The sequence below is a fragment of the Silurus meridionalis genome, chromosome 14 (assembly GCF_014805685.1).
Source record: "Silurus meridionalis isolate SWU-2019-XX chromosome 14, ASM1480568v1, whole genome shotgun sequence".
In the NCBI taxonomy this organism is placed as follows: domain Eukaryota; kingdom Metazoa; phylum Chordata; class Actinopteri; order Siluriformes; family Siluridae; genus Silurus; species Silurus meridionalis.
In genome coordinates this window covers 20,991,048-21,008,516 of record NC_060897.1, presented here as the reverse complement: position 1 = coordinate 21,008,516, position 17,469 = coordinate 20,991,048, and the positions used below count along the sequence as shown (strand labels likewise).

Here is a 17,469-nt window from a genome sequence, read left to right as displayed (position 1 = left end):
TCAACATTCACACAGTAAGATTTTTATAGGGTAAAGGAGTGGATCTGGAGGGATCTTCATTATATGGTGCATATTAGCAACACCCTGAATTATTCCTCTTCTACCACACCATTCATCTCAGAACCACTATAAACCCACCATCATTCACCAGATCCACTTTCATCGTCGCTTCTTACATTCAAGAAGCATCTCTATACGCAAAAAACACCATCATTTTTCTTTCGATCTAATTACTTGTGTGAATCTTTAAACTCCTGTATTCACTGTCTAGACGGTGGTGTAGTGGGCCGTCTTTTATCCCAGAGATCCCTCATGTCTGTATTACCTTCTGGCTCTCCCTTTTAGTTATGCTGTTATAGCTGGACTTCCTGAGTCCAAACTCACACCCTGATCACATTGTACAGTGTCCTTATTAATACATAATAATAATAATAATAATAATAATATCTCCTCTCCTGTCACTCCGCTTCTCTCTCTATCATTCTGTCTTTCTGTCTTCTCTCTGTATCACCTCTACCTTTCTTTCTCTCTTTCTCTAATCCCCCTCTCCAACACTCTCATCTCTCTCTCTCTCTCTCTATCCATCTCTTACCCTCTCCTCTCCACCACTCTCTTTCTCTCCCTTTCTAACTCTCTCTCCTTATTCTTACTCGTCCTCTCTTTCCCTCCCTCCCTCCCTCCCTCCCTCTCTATCCCTGTCATTAGGTTACAGCAATCCTGTCCTCTTTCTTCTTTCCATCCTGAAACACTCCTCCCCCTGCGTGAAGTTCTCCTCGGTTATTAAAATCCTCTGTATTCTTTTTTCTCACCTTTCCAAAAGGTTACAGGTCAGTTCCACAGATGGACACTAGATGGAGACAAACATTCAGCAATTAGACTGTCCAGCTCGCAGCCTGGATCTCTTTCACTATGTAGGATGCAAGAAAGCTGGAATTCTGCATTCTGGGTGATTTCGGATACGGCCTGGGAAGGGTTTCTCAATATATGACTAAATAAATAAACAAATGCATAAATAAATAACCAATCAATCCACTGATTAACTGACACGTTTGTTTGAGAAAGACCGTGTGTTTTCGTTCGAGGTTTCTTTTAGCGAGCGCTCGCGCGCACACACACACACACACACACACCAGTCAGAGCCAGTCAGCCACAGCTGGAGCGGGTGTGTGTAAGTGTATGTGTGAGAGAGTGTAAGTGTGTGTCAGTGTGTAAAGATGGCTGACGCGTTCGGACTTCAGGCGGAAGAGGACCCCGCGGCCGCGTTCCTCGCGCAACAGCAGCACGAGATCGCCGGCATCGAGGATGACGAGGGCGGCTTCGGCTTCGAGCAGCACGCGCTCTCCCAACCGTCACTCTTTAGTTCAAACTCTCTCTCAGGTAATAACGGCTGCGCTAATCAGCCCGGCTAGCTAACTAGCCACAGCTACACAAAAGAAAAAAGAAAACATACAATAAACAAACATACAAAACAAGTAAACGACGATTTCAATCAAATCCACTTTCCAAAAAGTAATCAATCATTTTTTATTTTTCGACACCGACCCTTAACTGGACCTACAAAGCGAGCTAAATAGATTTAAATGACCTAGCATCATGTACCTCAGTGAGGCCAGCTAGCTGACTAGCTAGCTACGATACCTCCAAATCAATATATTCTAATATATATTTAAAATTATTATTTCATTAATGTAATTTTTATTCATTATCCAATTTAAAATAAAAGTGCATTTCTCTGTTAATCTACCTCACATATATTATCATTCAGAATAAATACTTGGTAATATATAAATGGTGTAATAAAATGTAACTTATTATATTGTTGTAACTTACATGAGCCAAGACACCATTTTTTTGTTTACAAGCAAGCTCAAAAGTTTGTACACCCCTTGACACGATGTAGGTCATTGTATTCCTGGAGACTCATGAAGCCCTGTTCGGACGGGTTCAGTTTATCAGTGGGACGATGGACTATATGTACGGGATTATATTTCCGAGGTAGTTTTACAGGCATTCCTCAGACTTTGGGGCATCCGGATGGAAACGTTTTTCATGTCCTCAGGGAAGAAGCTTATCTCTGGACATCAGTAAAACCCCTGGTGGGTTGAAGTTTCTACGAAGCTGGAGGTTTTGTTACATGCGACGAATAGGAACCGGCCGGGGTTCCACTATGGGATCGGTCGGTTCTTAAAGATTTTCAGTCTTGTGCTTTCGGGTACTTTTTCAGGTAGTGTGAAGTCGAGGCTTTAGCACTCAGACCAAGTACACGATGGAGTTCCTCTTCTTTTTTGTTTTGCAATTCAGGAAGTGTTTGGCGATGTAGGTGAGGTGAGGTGAGGAGGCCTAGGTCATCCCAGAAGTAGGGCTAGAACTCTAGAGCAGGAGATCTTTCACGTCAAACCATCTAAAGTGTATCTTCATGGAGCTGGCTTCAGGAACACTGTCCTGCTGGAAACAATTCGGGTTTTCTTAGTTCAAGTGAAGGAAAATTTCATTCTACTATGATCCAAAGACATCCGATTCAAACGTGTCTCCATCTTTGTGATTACTGGAAGACGCACATATCCCTGGAAAGGATAGGTGTCCCTTCCCATTATGGATTTATTTCATGAACACAGAGCCATAGAGCTTTCTATTGCTTTTGTATGGTGCTTGGACCCCTTAATATAACAACTTCAGTATTAGTGTGTTGTGATGTTCACCTTCAGCATTAAGAGGGATTCAAATCAGTTTCATACCTACAATATAGTAACTACACATATACATATAGTCATTTCTTCAAACAAGGATGGACATGTCCAATCCGAATGGAAAAAAATACCAGAGAACCTGTGAAAGAGATACTGAACCCAGAACCCCATGTAAAGTTAATTCTGACTGAATACACTCCACTGGCCCATTTCAGACCAATGATATTTAAGTGTTTATAAATAAATATATTTTTTAAAAGCCATTAAAGTTTCTATTCCTGAACTTTCCACTGATAAGAGACAGAAATCTGATTTGCCTTTGGTGCTTGGACCCCTAAACATAACCACTTTGATTACAGTGTGTTATGTTTTCCTCCACTGTAATAAAATAATAATAAAATAGCACTTTAATAGCAATACTAAAATTTCACTTCCTGACTCGATACTGTGGTAATAAAAATATGCGAAGATCTCGCAGTTATCGCTATTGCAACCGTCCCGTTTTGAGCGTTTGCAGCCAAACAGGATTGTCAGGATTCCGATGACGTTTCCTAGAGTTTTCCGAAATCCTTAAACAGAAGCACCATTGCTCGAGAAGAGCGAAGAGAGGGTTGGTCTGTAACTTTTTTCTTTGTTTCAAGCAGATGAGTTCGGAGGAGCGACTATGAATGGAGAACTGTTTCAGGTAAGGGATATGTAGCTATAGTTTTAAACAATAAAGAGAGAGAGAGAATTTGTATGTGTTTGTAGTGATTTGACGTTAAGAGTTCTGGCTGGATTGTACATCATTCTTTACATTGTCACTATGTTTATTAATAAGCTACAACATTTCGGATACAATAACCAAAGTACATTTACTTTTTATTTTGACCAAACACAAAAAAAGATTTTTGCCCAGGGATGATCTAATAAAAGCGTCATTTCTGTAGTACTGATTTTCTGACCTAACACTGATATTAAAGTGTAAGTAGAACTGCAATAAGCATTTGTGTTTTATTTGTTAACCCTGGAGTAATAGTGACTTGTGCGTGGAGTTAATATAAACCACATCATGTCAAAAAACATCACCCCAAATATAAAGATTTTACCACAGAGATGTTTTTGATCCAAAAATTGTTTATTTTTCCCACATCCATTTTTTACACCCAGTTCACTGTCTAAAACATACACTATATGGACAAAAGTGTTTGGTGGATTTCATATGTGCTTTTTGAACATCCTATTCCATTTAGTTCCAATTTGCTGTTATAATAACCTCCACTCTTTTGGGAAAATGTTCAACTAGGAGGTTTGTGCTCATTCACATACAAGGATGTTAGTGAGGACTTAAAATTTCACTAAAGAGCACAGGACATGAGCACGTCAGCACTCTAAACCTCCTGGCTGATTAGAGGACATATAAAGCATTCTGGCTGAAAAGTTTCCTTTATTGAATATTGCGATTTCACTCCCCTCAGGAGTCCAACGGTGAATCGGACGGTTACGCCGCCATCGCTCAGGCTGACGTGCTGAGACAGGAGCCGGAAAGTTTACGCAAATGGAGAGAGGAACAAAAGGGGCGGCTGGAACAGTTAGGTACGACCTGAAAACACGGCATGTGGGGTTGTTTTTATTCTGGCTTAATCTAAAGGAAACAAACCGTGCAGGAGAATTTGACCTTGAAGAACAGACACAGTGTATAAAGTATAATTATCAAGGATTGTGTGTATATATTTTGTAACTAACTTAAATAGTAGTTCAGTTCGAAACGATAAACACTGAAGGCCAATGAACGGCGTTCTCTTTGAAACTCCAGACAGTGAAATTAAGTGAAAGCCTTTTCCTGTATTTTTAAAGCTGAATTACTTATTTATACTGATTGTAAGAACTACTTAAATGGCTGCAATTAGACACACCTCTGTTTGTAAAAAAAAGAATAATTAATATATATATATATATATATATATATATATATATATATATATATATATAAAATTGCATGCATTCGTTTTACTCTCTGGAACCGTTCCATTGCATTGTGCATTTGTATAAAACGTTGAGGGAGATTTTCGATTTGCAGATACAGCGTCTAAGGCAGCCGAAGCCGAGTGGAAGGAGAAGGCAAAGAAGGAGCTGGAAGACTGGCACGCTCACCAGCAGGAGCAAATGGAGAAAATAAAGTCAACAACAGGTATTTCACCCCAAATTCATTGCAGCACATGCGGTAAGGAAATGTGTTTTCTGTACAGTGTTCCAGATTGTCAGCGTAGTTTAAAAAAAATTTATATAAAGATCTCAGATAAAAATGTGATGTATGGATAGCATTTGGAGAAAACTAGATCTCAGCAAGAGATATTTATTAGTGATAGTCTGTACATGTCTAATTGTTGTTTTTTTTATCCAGTCAATTGTTTGTAATCGTTTATATTGTAACACTATTCTCGCTGAAAAGAGAATATTTGGTATATTTGAACAAAGCATGTCACTGAGTGCTGCAGCTTTAACAAATGTTCTGAAACTCATTGCCTGCTATATTGAATTGTCTATACAGATAATGTAAAAACTCTATTTCAGCCCGTTCTATAATGTTACTCTGTACTTTGTAGACTTTGCCCAACACCATAGAGTAATCACAGCTGAATGAGCAACAAATCCGAGTAGTGAATGAGCATCTACATGAGCGGCAAATCTATCGAAAAATACAAATCGTTCCTGGAAGCCAAAATTGATTTGCCAGACACTCTTTCTAACAGCTGGTTTAGACTGTTTACATTTCCACGTTTGATTACAAGCGAGCCCTGAGGAGCCCGGTGTATCTGGTTTTGTGTGCATGCTGGAGGAAAAGCTGCTCGGTCACAATGACGGCTAAACAAAGAGCATGCTGCAGGTGACGACAAGCCACGCGGCTGTACAAGGTCCTAACCCGTGAATTTTTCCATGTGCCAGGTGCAATGAAAAAAAAAAAACAATCTGACATACACTTCAATGGCCAAAAAATATTAGGAGACCTAATATGAAAATGTCAAATCAGCTCTGCTTTACATGGGATGGAGTCGAAGATCTTCCGCTATAGAGCTGTTTAACCCTATTGAACACTTTTGGGATGAATTGGAAAAGTACACTAATCTTACGTCCATATAGTGTATTAGAGACAGGAAAACCTGGATACAAGCTGTATTACATCATCACTGATGAACTTCAAGGCAGACCTGCAACTTTAACCAGATATATTTAGAGCAGATTGAGGCCCATGACCATAACGCTCATTATCGTCCCCATAATTATCGTTGTGAATACAGTTAAACGATCATTAATCTGTTTTCCTGAAAACAAGCAGTGAAATAAAATGCGGTTTCTTCTCTCGAAAGCGCTTTCATTCATATTTCTCACAAATCTAACCCGCCTTTCTTTGTGTCCATTCTGTATAACCGACTCTCTTTTCCCTCTCCCTTTGTGTGTGTGTGTGTGTGTGTGTCTGTCTGTCTGTCTCTCTTTCTTCCTTTGCCTGCTTGCGCATTAGGATCGCAGATAAGGCTTTCTACAAACAGCCCAACTCTGATGTGATAGGCTTCGTGTATGTCTCTCGTCACCTTCCCGTCTGCCAAGGACAAATCAGCGAAACGACCTCATCACTCAGCCCCGCCCACTTTAACCAAATAAGGAAACGGGGACACTAATTCGCTCCCTTCCCGAATGTAAAGACATCCTGTCGTGTTGTCACTCGCTGGGCCGAGTGTGAGGTCTTCTTGCTGAATATATTAAGTGGTCGTAATGTTCTCTCTGGGTCAGAGTGCATGTCTGCATCTACAGGGTTTCGTTGTGGATGTGAATAAATGGAATATTTATCATTAATTTATATTGCTAGTGGTGATGTGTTGCATGGTTTGTGTCCTGTCTTTGCCAGAAAAGGATCCTTGTGTTTTTTTTTCGTCCTAAATATTTTATCATGTGTTTGTGTAGAGCGTCAGAGGACGCCTTCCTTAAGGAGTGCGCGGACGACAGCCCCGGCACCGAGTGGGAGAAAGTGGCACGGCTATGCGACTTCAATCCCAAGACGAGCCGCCAGACCAAGGACGTGTCTCGAATGCGCTCCGTCCTCATTTCCCTGAAACAGACGCCGCTGAATCGCTGAAGGCCTCTGCCTCACTCTGCCTCACGTCTCGCCTTCATCTCCATCTCTCTCTCTTCCTCTCTCCGTGTCCTTCTCGCACTTTATTTTAGCACACACTAAATGTTTGGGTTTTCTTTCCATCTCTCGTTTAAGGTATTTGGTGAATCGAAACTTTTTTTTTAAAAATCCTGTTACACATAATCTATTAACTGACAGAAGATTTTGGCTTTTGTTTGATGTTTTTCATGAAAGAAAAGGAGAATTGTGCCTCTTGACTAGGCTAGTTGAGGAAAGTGTTACTCTGATCGAACAAAATGGCAGAAATGAACACGCTACTTGAACATGTCGGAGTACACGTAACAGTTTTTCATACCGAACGGAAAATCTACACAGGTTTAATTCGAATCGCTTTATATGGACTATATTATCAGGCTCTCTGTAATGTTTCTCAAATTGGTCCTCGGAGACACCCAGATGTTCCACTTTTAAACACGACGTAGCGCCCGAGGACGACGAATGGTCCTTTATCCAAAATGCTGGATGAAATCTTTGCTGTTTTATTCACAAAATAATTTTTAGTGTTTGAAAACACACCAACATATCGTCTGGCAGTCACGAATACCCATAATGCACCGTATTCGCTGAAAGAGCCAACAAACCAAAACCGTAACATCTGTCAGATTAGTAATGGGTTTTTTTTAGTGAGTCAAATGGTTTGACTCTTTCCGGCTCCTAAGTGACTCATCTAAAAAAAAAAAAAAATCGTAAACTCTAAACATAAAATTTGATCTCTTACACACCAACTAATTGGTAAGCGTTGCAGTGTTTTCCACATGCACATGTGAGTCAGAGAACCTGTGTGAATGTCGAATAGTGTTGTTTAATCACAAACCCTGTACATGGGGTGTGACATTGGCATTAATGCCTCATAGGTGTTTCAGAAAATTAGACATCTGGGGGTCCAGTCACTGACGACCAAATTGGGAAATTCGCCTTTCATTGGTCTAAACAACAGAGTGACACAATGACGTTCTAATTTTCCATCCAGACCAAAACCTCAGTGTACTCGTTACTCAGAATCGTTCTTACTGCATGGTTTTTGTTTTTGAAGGACGGCAAGCATTCCTTCTCGTTTTCCATCAAACCTGCTGCGTCAAGTTGCATCTCATCTCTCTCAAATAATTCCCGGAAACTAACATATTTAGCCGTTACATTCAAGTAGGTCATTGGTTTTGTGAATTTATTTATTGGTGGTCTTGTTTATACCATTCAGCCTCACCTGTATCGCTTGTACAACGTCAGATTGGAGCTGTAGCAGGCTGCGCCTTAATTACTATCTCATAACAGTGAGCATGTTTTAAAGTGTTACGGATATTTATAAATTAACACCTTTTACTTCTCTTGAGCTCCGAGGCCTTTTTTTTCTCCTCTCTGAGACAGATTGAAAACTGTTACACGCCTTTCAGCAGACCAGCTCTGCATCACAGATTGTACTGGCTGCCAAAGACTATGTTCATGCCTGAGTACTCTATCGAATAAATAAAGGGACGGTTTTCCAGACAAGACTCGAGTCGGTTCTTGGATGCAAGAAAAGGTCGTTGGGTTCGGTGTGTTTGCGTCCTCGCTTTTCGTGCTTCATTATGTGAATTGATCATTTGGAAGAAGAAAAAAAGGAGGGGTTCATGGTTGAGATTGTTTATTCGACATTTCACCTTTAAATTTTTCACAACCTTTTAGTGACAGTGATAATATAACAAAAAATAACTACATCCCTTATGTTCACACCAGCAAGCGTCGTGCCTCGTTTTGTTTGTTCAGATATTCAATTCTGATGAGGGACGTGGGTTTAGGCCTCAACTTTTGAGAAAAGTAATTTATGTTTTTATGACGTACATGTAATAAAGGTCACTACCGCGTACGTGTTCTACCTGTTCTTGAGACGTGTCGAGGATTTTTCCGCAGGTAGGATCAAAGTAAAAACAATTACTTTTTCATGTTTGAAACATTTTTAAAAGGGTAATTTTGGTTTACACGTTAGTAACAGTAGGACCAGGGTTGGTGGTGAACGCCTCCCAGTCAGGTTGTATGTTTGTGCACCAAAAAGTGGTCTGAAGGTTGTAGGCGGGGAAGTGAAGACCACACCTCTAACAATTTGGTCCGAGGAATCGTTTGAGGCAGGGATTTGGCGTCGTTAAGCCGTACCTAACGTGCTTAACATTGAGAAACTCACTTCAGGCATCACATGCTGGTGTGAACAGAGGGTATTATCTCCAGCAAACCATGATTCCATCAAACATAATCTTTTTTATTTTTGCTCGTGTTTATTATTCCTCTTTCCTCATTATATTACTAGAATATATTTAATAGTATTGTACAATAAATGTATAAAAAGTGAAACCAAATCAACTAACATCTAACTGCAGCAGGTTTCTACACTCTCGCCAATACAAAGGTCTTCACCTGTAGACAACCAGGAAATCCACCTGTTGCAGTTGTCTAGACAAGCCATGAGACAGAGGTGACCTCCGAACCCCTTCACTGTCTGGGTTTCAGTGCCGCAGCAGCGACGCCCACGATAATAGCCACGACGGTGAATCCCTGGGCGAAGATACGAGTGCGCATGAGCATCTGGGACTGGTGCGTCTTCCCCTGTTTGAAGGCTCGGAGGCCGTAGATGAGAGCTCCTGCAGTGCCCAGGCAACCTGAAGAGCCGGAAACGATATCGTTTTATACATCTATAACACATCAAAGCATATCAGTCTGATCCGAAATCTCATGACGAGATCCACATTATTCAAGTAAATGCACCCAAACAGCCTGAAATCCCTTTTATGTATCTGTCACCAAAACATTAGCAAGAGTCCTGCATGGATCCGATTTGTTTCTCCAGAACACCACATAGAGGTGTGATCAGATTCAGATCCTGGGAATTTAGAGGCAGAGTTAAAACAGTGCATGACACTGTTTCCTGGAGGACATACGGGGAACGCGCTGCAACACCTGCCATGTTGGAGATGCTTTGATCCAGTCGTCTAGCCATACCATTATAGTGCCATTATTATATTTTCTCCTGTAATTAGATAATGTTCTTTACTCCACCTCTCAGTGGGTCTAGTGTTACAGGGACACAACATTACTGTATTGTGTGTGTGTGTGTGTGTGTGTGTGTGTGTGTGTGTATCCATTATAGTAAGTATTCCATTGTGCAATCATGTTCCACTCATGTTTGAGGTCTGAAAGTTTCCCGTTTGTTTTATTTTGGATGCTCCTGCATATCTCTAATCTCCATGAGGAAGAGGAGAAGGAATAAACATTCAGGGGCCGATTGATCCCTTACGGTAGCTCATAAGATGTCTAAACAAAAGTATTGGGACACCTGACTTTTCCAGACTGTTACCACAAAGCTGGAGGAACACAACTGTATCAAGCTGAAGCTGATACAAGGCGACTAGGAGACCCAAACCTGTTCCAGCATAATAATGCACAAAGCCAGTTTCATGCTTTACATGGTTTGAAGTCAAAGATCTCCTGCTGTAAAGCTCTATAACCCTATTGAAGACCTACATCACAACCTGACTTTACTAACAGCCTTGTGTCTGAATGAATCTCACGCAAATCTAGTGGAACATCTACCCAGAAGTGTGGAGGACATGTTAACGGCAAGTGGAGAGTAACTGTGGACACACACACACACACACACACACACACACACACACACACACACACACATACACACGTGTCCACAAACTTTTGATCATGTGGTGTATCTCGAAGCACACATTCTTAAGTGTACAGGGGTTTCCGGTCTCAGAGCTTGGAGACAAGTGGAGATAAAGATTAGATGAATTGGTGTCATGTCTCAAAGTTAAACAGAACTAAACACGTGTTCTTTAATTGATAGTAAATGATCATCTTTGGCAAACTGCAGCGGTATAAATTGAATAAATAACAGCACGAATTACTGCTGAGTCCGAGGACTGTTGTTTATTCATTCAAAAAAAACTGATCAATATTCAATAAACAAAACAATAAACCACATAATAATCCAGTGTTTTTTTTTTTGTTATTCCAGCGGTGCTGCTGATAGACTCAGAGGTCATGCAGCTCAATCTACGGTGTCTCATGAAGGACATAAAGGTCCAGATCTACTTCTCAAAGAGATCAGATATCTCAGCACAGACTTTAACTCCAGACTCATTTATCCATCAAACTCAAACTCAGAGTTGTTTCTCCATCACACCTGACTGCTGCTGCTCACTGGTTTAAAACTCACCCACAGGGACAAACGGGTTCTCTTTGGTTTTCCGGATGAACTTGTCTTTAAAGCTCTCCTCTTTGTGCCGGGATAACGGGGTGAAGCCGTCGATGACCGGAGGGTCGGACAGGTCAAAGGCAGCGGATACCGGCGGCGCGGTTTTAACCGCCGGTGCAGAATCTACCGGACTGGAGGCAGCCGCCATGTCAAACCAACTACCGGAATACAGTGCGTCCCAGCGGCTTCACGCACTGCGCATGCGTAAGAGTGTTGCGCATGCGCCATGGGCACTAGCTTGCAGTAAACAAACTAATTAGCAGTAACACGGACAAACAAACAAACAAATAAGTAAATAAATAATTATAAACAAACATAGACATGGTTTCCTGTATACTGTCTCGTTATTTCAATAAAAAAAAAAACTTTAATTGTTCTGTCGTTTGAAACGGTGTGGTCATTTGGAACACAACCCCACCTTTTTTTTTTTTCATTTGAAACACAGCCCAGTTTTTTCGGGGTCATTAGGAACACAGACTCGTATCACCTTTTTGGTAATTTGGAACACTACCAGTGTCACCTTTTCTATCATTTGGAACACAGCCCTGTCTCAAATGTTCTGTCATTTGGAACACAGCCCGTTTTTTCTGGGTCATTTGGAACACAGCCAGTGTCACTTGTTCTGGTATTTGGAACACAGCCCTGTCTTGCATGTTCTATCATTTGAAACACAGCCCAGTCTCACTTGTTCTGTCATTTGGAACACAGCCCCTTGTCACCTGTTTGGACATTTGAAAACAGCCCTGTGTCGCCTGTTCTGTCATTTGGAACACAGTCCGTTTTTTCTGGGTCATTTGGAACACAACCAGTGTCACTTGTTCTGGTATTTGAACACACCGCCTGGGTGTCCCTTGTTCTGACATTTGGAACACAGCCCTGTCTTGCATGTTCTGTCATTTGAAACACAGCCCTGTGTCACCTGTTCTGTCATTTGAAACACAGCCCCTTGTCACCAGTTTGGTCTTTTGGAACACAACCCAGTGTCACCTGTTTTTACATTTGGAATACAGCCCAGTGTCACTTGATCTGTAATTTTTAAACACAGCCGTGTCACCTGTCATTTGGAACACAGCCCTGTGTCACCTGTTCCGTTATTAGGAACACAACCCTGTGTTTGTTGGTTTGGAACACAGCCCTGTGCATCCTCCCAGTGCAGCAGGCGGCAGGCGCGAGGCGGAGGCACGCACTCCACGGTGTGACGTGTCCGGTTACGTCTCCTCTGTTTATACGTCATGACGTCGTGTGGAAACGGCTTGGGCAGGAGGTAAGATGGCGGCGCCAGAGGAGCAGGAATTATCTCAGGCTCAGACTGAGAAACTCCTCCAGTTTCAGGTAGCGGCCGGTTTTATTTTCGATTTAAAGCCCAGAGCGCTGGGGTTTTATTCCGATTCTATTTTAATTCATCTTACAATCAGTTTAAATTAAAACTTTTATGCTTATAAAATAGCTGCTAACATTAGCTAAGTCAAGTAGCATTCCGTCACAGGAGCTAGCTTACCTCCCTCGGCGGAGCGAGCACACCTCCCAGCGCGCGCTCTAATTCGCATCGTCATTTTCTGTGGCTTTACATGGAATATAATTGTGAATATAGAAAGCTGATAAAAACAAAAGCACTCCCAGCTGTTATACTTTATACAATCTAATGTCACTGAGCATCAACTTTGTTAGCCAGCTGTGCTAGCTGCCTCGGTTTCGTCCCTGAGCGCTTGTTCATGCTGCTGTCATCAGGATAAACAGCTGGATTTAAACTTCATTCACATCTCTCTCATTTCTTTATTTATATATTAATATGTATGTATAAAATATTCATTACTGGAATTGGTATAGTTGTTATATTGCGCTCTATAGGATGATGGTCATTTGCATAGGAAATGAGCGGTTTGAAGCTTTGGCTTGTGAGGGACTTGAACTCACACCCTTCTGGTACAACAGTCACAAATTTCAGCCCTCAGGTCGCATAAAAACAATGACATGAGGTTAACATGGTGTTGCTTAAGAAGATGAATGAATTACAAAACCCCAACAAAAATTTAGTAACAACAAATTCAGGGCTCCATTTGGACACGAGGTTCACTGAGGGGTGCACAAACTTTTGCCATAGATTTATTAAATCTTAATGCTCCTGGTGTTTACTAAAAAGTGCACATGTCAAGAGAATAAGAGTGTGATCTGGAGCATGTCTTATTTTCTCCCCGTGTGTGTGTGTGTGTGTGTGTGTGTGTGTGTGTGTGTGTGTGTGTTGGACCGGACAGGACCTGACGGGACTGGAGTCCATGGACCAATGTCGGCGCACGCTAGAACAGCACAACTGGAACATCGAGGTGATGCATGTGGTGGTGGTGATGATGCATGAAACAAGATTTTTTCAGCTTTCAAGGATTTCACTTTCTCTTTCCTTTTTGTGCAAAAAAAAAAAAAAAAGATGCCGGCTCATCGACTTTTCCCTCTGTCTGCAATGTGTTGGGTAGAATCGTGAAGAATCTAATTCCCAAAATCTATTTTCTATCAATTATACAAGATATTTTATGAGTAACTGCTGAGTCAAGTCAAGAGGCTTTTATTGTCATTTCTACTATACACAGTAAAAACAACGTTCCTCCAGAACCCTGGTGCTACACTAAACAACAACATAGAGCTACAACACAAAGCTACATAAAGTGCATCGAGTGCAAACAGTGCAGACAGACAGAACCGCTTCCCTGATGGCAGGAGGGTGAAGTGTGAGTGAGGGGTGTGTGGGGTCGTCCACAATGCTGTTGGCTTTGGAGTCTCTCTCCTCTCCGATGATCTTCTCAGCTGTCCTCACTGTCCTCTGCAGGGTCTTGCGATCCGAGACGGTGCAGTTCCCAAACCAGGCAGTGATGCAGCTGCTCTCAATGGTCCCTCTGTAGAACATGGTCAGGATCGGGGGAGGGAGATGAGCTTTCCTCAGTCTTCTCAGGAAGTAGAGACGCTGCTGGGCTTTTTATTGGTGATGGAGCGGGTGTTGAGTGACCAGGCGAGGTTATCCGCCAGATGAACACCAAGGAATTTGGTGGTGTCGACGATCTCCACTGAGGATCCATCGATTGAGAATGACCGCTCTGCGCTCTCCTGAAGTCCACAACCATCTGGTTTTTGTCAACGTTCAGAGACCGGTTGTTCGCTCCACACCAGGCTGAGGGTCGTGGAGATGGCATCGTCCGTGGAGCGGTTTGGACGATACGCGACCCGCACGGGGTCCAGTGAGGCTGGAAGCTGGATCTTGAGGATCCTCTCGCTTGATTGCGACGGGACGATAGTCAGTGAGACGGTAGACTTCTTTGGCACGGGAACGATGGTCGTTGTCTTGAGGCACGTAGGAACAACGTTGCTGCTCAGGGAGACGTTGAAGATGTCTGTATAGACATCCGCTAGCTTTTTCTGCACATTCCCTGAGCACTCTCAGGAGAATAGAGCTACGAGTCATTGTTTAGAAACAATCACGTAATTCTTGGAGAGGTTTTCCATGTGATCTACGGTGCCCGTGGTGCCTTTTCTGATCAGGGAACAATCACACAGCATGGCGCATATGTTCTTTAGTTTAATGCAGATAACAGACAAGGGTATATACACACACTGGAAAAACCTACCTCACATACTCGCATCGTAAAGACCCTATAGACCCTGATAACAGATAACACAAGATTCTCACAGCAAACGTTGACACATCCGTCCATGTACAGAAGAGATGTTTGCCAGGCAGCATTCATTTTGACAAATCGAAGTTATAATGCGTGTTATTTTTTTTCCCTCTTCCAGGCTGCAGTACAAGACAGACTAAACGAGCAGGAAGGAGTTCCCAGCGTGTTTAACCCACCACCTGCCAGACCCTTACAGGTCAACACAGGAGACCACAGAGTGTATAGCTATATCGTCTCAAGGCCTCAGCCTAGAGTGAGTGTTTACATTCATCCCGGCTTCAAAACATCACTCGGATTGATTCGAATGAACTCAAATATGAAACTTTTGTTTGTTTTTTTAGGGTTTATTAGGATGGAGTTACTATTTGATAATGCTGCCGTTCAGGTTTACATACTACACGCTTATGGACGTATTCAGGTAACGATAATAAACCCGTTCTAAATATGTAACTGCAGTTTTTTCCTAATTGCTTGACTTCAGAATCTAATTCTAGATCTAGTTCAACTTTCGAACGCTTCTCTAAAACACATCCAGGTAAACAGTATTCTCTCGTCCCCGTATTCAGGTTTGCCCTGAGATTTATAAGGCCGGATCCACGGGGCCGCGTCACAGATCCGGTCGGAGACGTCGTGTCCTTTATTCATATTTTCGAAGAGAAATACGGGCGCTCGCATCCCGTTTTCTACCAGGGAACATATAGTCAGGTAGGTATGAACGTTCACCCGTGACCCCCCCCCCCAGCCGTCTGCTGTTGTCTTTAAAGAGAAAACGCTTATTTGTGGCTCTATTTTCTTTCAGGCTCTGAACGACGCCAAACGGGAACTCCGCTACCTGTTAGTTTACCTTCATGGCGATGACCACCAGGACACTGATGAATTCTGCAGGTTTGAACTCTCAGGTGTATTTCATCATGTCTTTTGTGCTCAGCATGAATTCTCGTGACGTCTCTCTCCATCCAATCTCTGCCTCAGAAACACATTATGTAGTGAAGAGGTGCTGACCTTCGTCAACACGCGGATGCTGTTCTGGGCATGCTCTACCAGCAAGCCTGAAGGATACAGAGGTAACGATCAACATCAACGTCTGGATTACTTTCAGTTTTGTTAGGTTTTTTTTTTTTTTTTTACCCAGTGTCCTCCGACTGTGTTCAGTGTCTCAGGCTTTGCGAGAGAACACCTATCCCTTCCTGGCCATGATCATGCTAAAGGATCGCAAGATGACCGTGGTGGGCAGGCTGGAGGGTCTAATCCAGCCTGAGGATCTCATCAACCAGCTGAACTTTATCATGGAGGCCAATCAGACCTACCTGACGTCCGAAAGGCTCGAAAGGTAACCACTGAGTTTTAAACGTAAACGTTGTATACCTCGACCGATCCAGACCGAACGTTTCCTGCCACACTTCTTAGGGAAGAGAGGAATCAGACGCAGGTTCTCCGGCAGCAGCAGGACGAAGCGTACCTGGCTTCTCTGCGCGCCGACCAGGAGAAGGAACGCAAAAAAAAGGAGGAGCAGGAGCAAAGACGGCAGGAAGAAGAGGCGGCGCATCAGACCCGCCTAGCCGAGGAGAGGAGGAAGAGGGTAATCAACCCTTTTTTTTTTTTTTCCGTAAACGAGAACGTGTTCAGAGAATAAACGATCAAATGAGAGCTCTTTAGACATTACAATGACATCATTATTATTCTTTTAGTTATTAGTTTCCCACCTCTTACTGATCAAGTTTCCGCCCACGTTCACAGAGTCTCGCCGAAGAGAAAGAGCGCAAGTCTGAGTGTCTTCCTCCCGAGCCGCCACAGGACGACCCAGACTGCCTGGAAATCATGTTCAAGCTGCCGAACGACACGCGCGTAAAGCGGCGCTTTCTCCTGTCCCAGTCTCTGACAGTAAGTCCTTCCCCTTTTAATCTCAAATGCTCCATTGTTCATCAGTCCAACTCGATACTTGCATTGTAGATCATGAAAATGTACCTTGTTTTGCTCTGCTCTTAGGTAATCCACGACTTCCTGTTCTCCTTGAAAGAAACCCCGGAGAAATTCCAGATCGTGACGAGCTTCCCGCGCCGCGTACTGCCGTGTTTGCCTACGGAGGAGCAGTCGAACCCTCCGACGCTAAAGGAGGCCGGCCTGAGCCGCTCCGAGGTGCTGTTCGTGCAGGACCTCACAGACGATTGACTTTCAGCCACATAATCATGCTTTCCCTCTCACACACAAACACACACACACACACACAGACATACAATTGCACTCGGCCCTTTTCTGTTCAAGTCTCTAAAGCGGCCATCGTGTGCAAGGGATCGACGAATCTCCTGCTGAGTAAATTATGGATCCGGCTCACCTTCCTCACAGGTAACGTTTTATGTTAGTGGCAGGTGAACAGCCTTGTAAATACTATATAGATATTTAAAGGCGAGTGTCAGTATAGCCCAATTGTTTTTTTTTTTTTTTTTAATCAAACTTGACCAGCTAACATACAATGAGCGTACGAGGGGCCTAACATTCAATTCACATGAAGGGGCGGAGCCACAGCTTTTTGATAGTAGTAAGTCTGCCCATAAGTGTGCCTGTGGTCATTCAGCAAAAAGAAAAAAAAAACCAACCCAAAACAAAAACGCCTCCTGTCTTCATTTGAACAGGGCTGCTCATGTAAAGATGTAATTTTCCTATTCTAAATTAAACATTTTAAAAACCACATTGTCGTCATTTTGCCTCTGAGAACATTCC

General features: G+C 42.7%; 3 protein-coding genes across 3 annotated transcripts; 2 read left to right on the top strand and 1 right to left on the bottom strand.

The window, feature by feature from the left end:
- The first annotated feature begins 963 nt into the window (after positions 1–963).
- Positions 964–8,340, top strand: cltb (clathrin, light chain B). Its single transcript, XM_046866996.1, is given in 6 exon segments — positions 964–1,377; positions 3,332–3,372; positions 4,145–4,262; positions 4,747–4,836; positions 4,839–4,857; positions 6,627–8,340. Coding segments are annotated over 6 exon segments (603 nt in total). The 5' UTR covers positions 964–1,214; the 3' UTR covers positions 6,799–8,340.
- Positions 8,341–8,456: 116 nt separating this feature from the next.
- On the bottom strand, positions 8,457–11,297 carry higd2a (HIG1 hypoxia inducible domain family, member 2A). Its single transcript, XM_046866997.1, has 2 exons — positions 11,051–11,297; positions 8,457–9,479 (listed from the first exon to the last, which is right to left on the bottom strand). Exons 1-2 carry the CDS (start codon positions 11,235–11,237, stop codon positions 9,313–9,315), a joined length of 354 nt encoding a protein of 117 aa, XP_046722953.1. The 5' UTR covers positions 11,238–11,297; the 3' UTR covers positions 8,457–9,312.
- Positions 11,298–12,276: 979 nt separating this feature from the next.
- Positions 12,277–17,437, top strand: faf2 (Fas associated factor family member 2). Its single transcript, XM_046866984.1, has 11 exons — positions 12,277–12,421; positions 13,342–13,410; positions 14,870–15,004; positions 15,093–15,169; positions 15,318–15,456; positions 15,551–15,636; positions 15,724–15,815; positions 15,904–16,081; positions 16,159–16,330; positions 16,489–16,632; positions 16,738–17,437. The coding sequence occupies exons 1-11, from the start codon at positions 12,359–12,361 to the stop codon at positions 16,918–16,920; spliced, it is 1,338 nt and encodes a 445-aa protein (XP_046722940.1). The 5' UTR covers positions 12,277–12,358; the 3' UTR covers positions 16,921–17,437.
- Positions 17,438–17,469: the final 32 nt, after the last annotated feature.

What these genes read in the sequence shown, in the direction of transcription:
- higd2a (XM_046866997.1), bottom strand. Translation starts at nt 11,237, where the DNA reads ATGGCGGCTGCCTCCAGTCCGGTAGATTCTGCACCGGCGGTTAAAACC. An exon ending in GAACCCGTTTGTCCCTGTGG is followed by an intron (nt 9,480 to 11,050) that starts GTGAGTTTTAAA and finishes CCGGCTCTTCAG; the next exon opens with GTTGCCTGGGCACTGCAGGA.
- faf2 (XM_046866984.1), top strand. Translation starts at nt 12,359, where the DNA reads ATGGCGGCGCCAGAGGAGCAGGAATTATCTCAGGCTCAGACTGAGAAA. An exon ending in TCTCAAGGCCTCAGCCTAGA is followed by an intron (nt 15,005 to 15,092) that starts GTGAGTGTTTAC and finishes TTGTTTTTTTAG; the next exon opens with GGTTTATTAGGATGGAGTTA. An exon ending in GACACTGATGAATTCTGCAG is followed by an intron (nt 15,637 to 15,723) that starts GTTTGAACTCTC and finishes TCTCTGCCTCAG; the next exon opens with AAACACATTATGTAGTGAAG.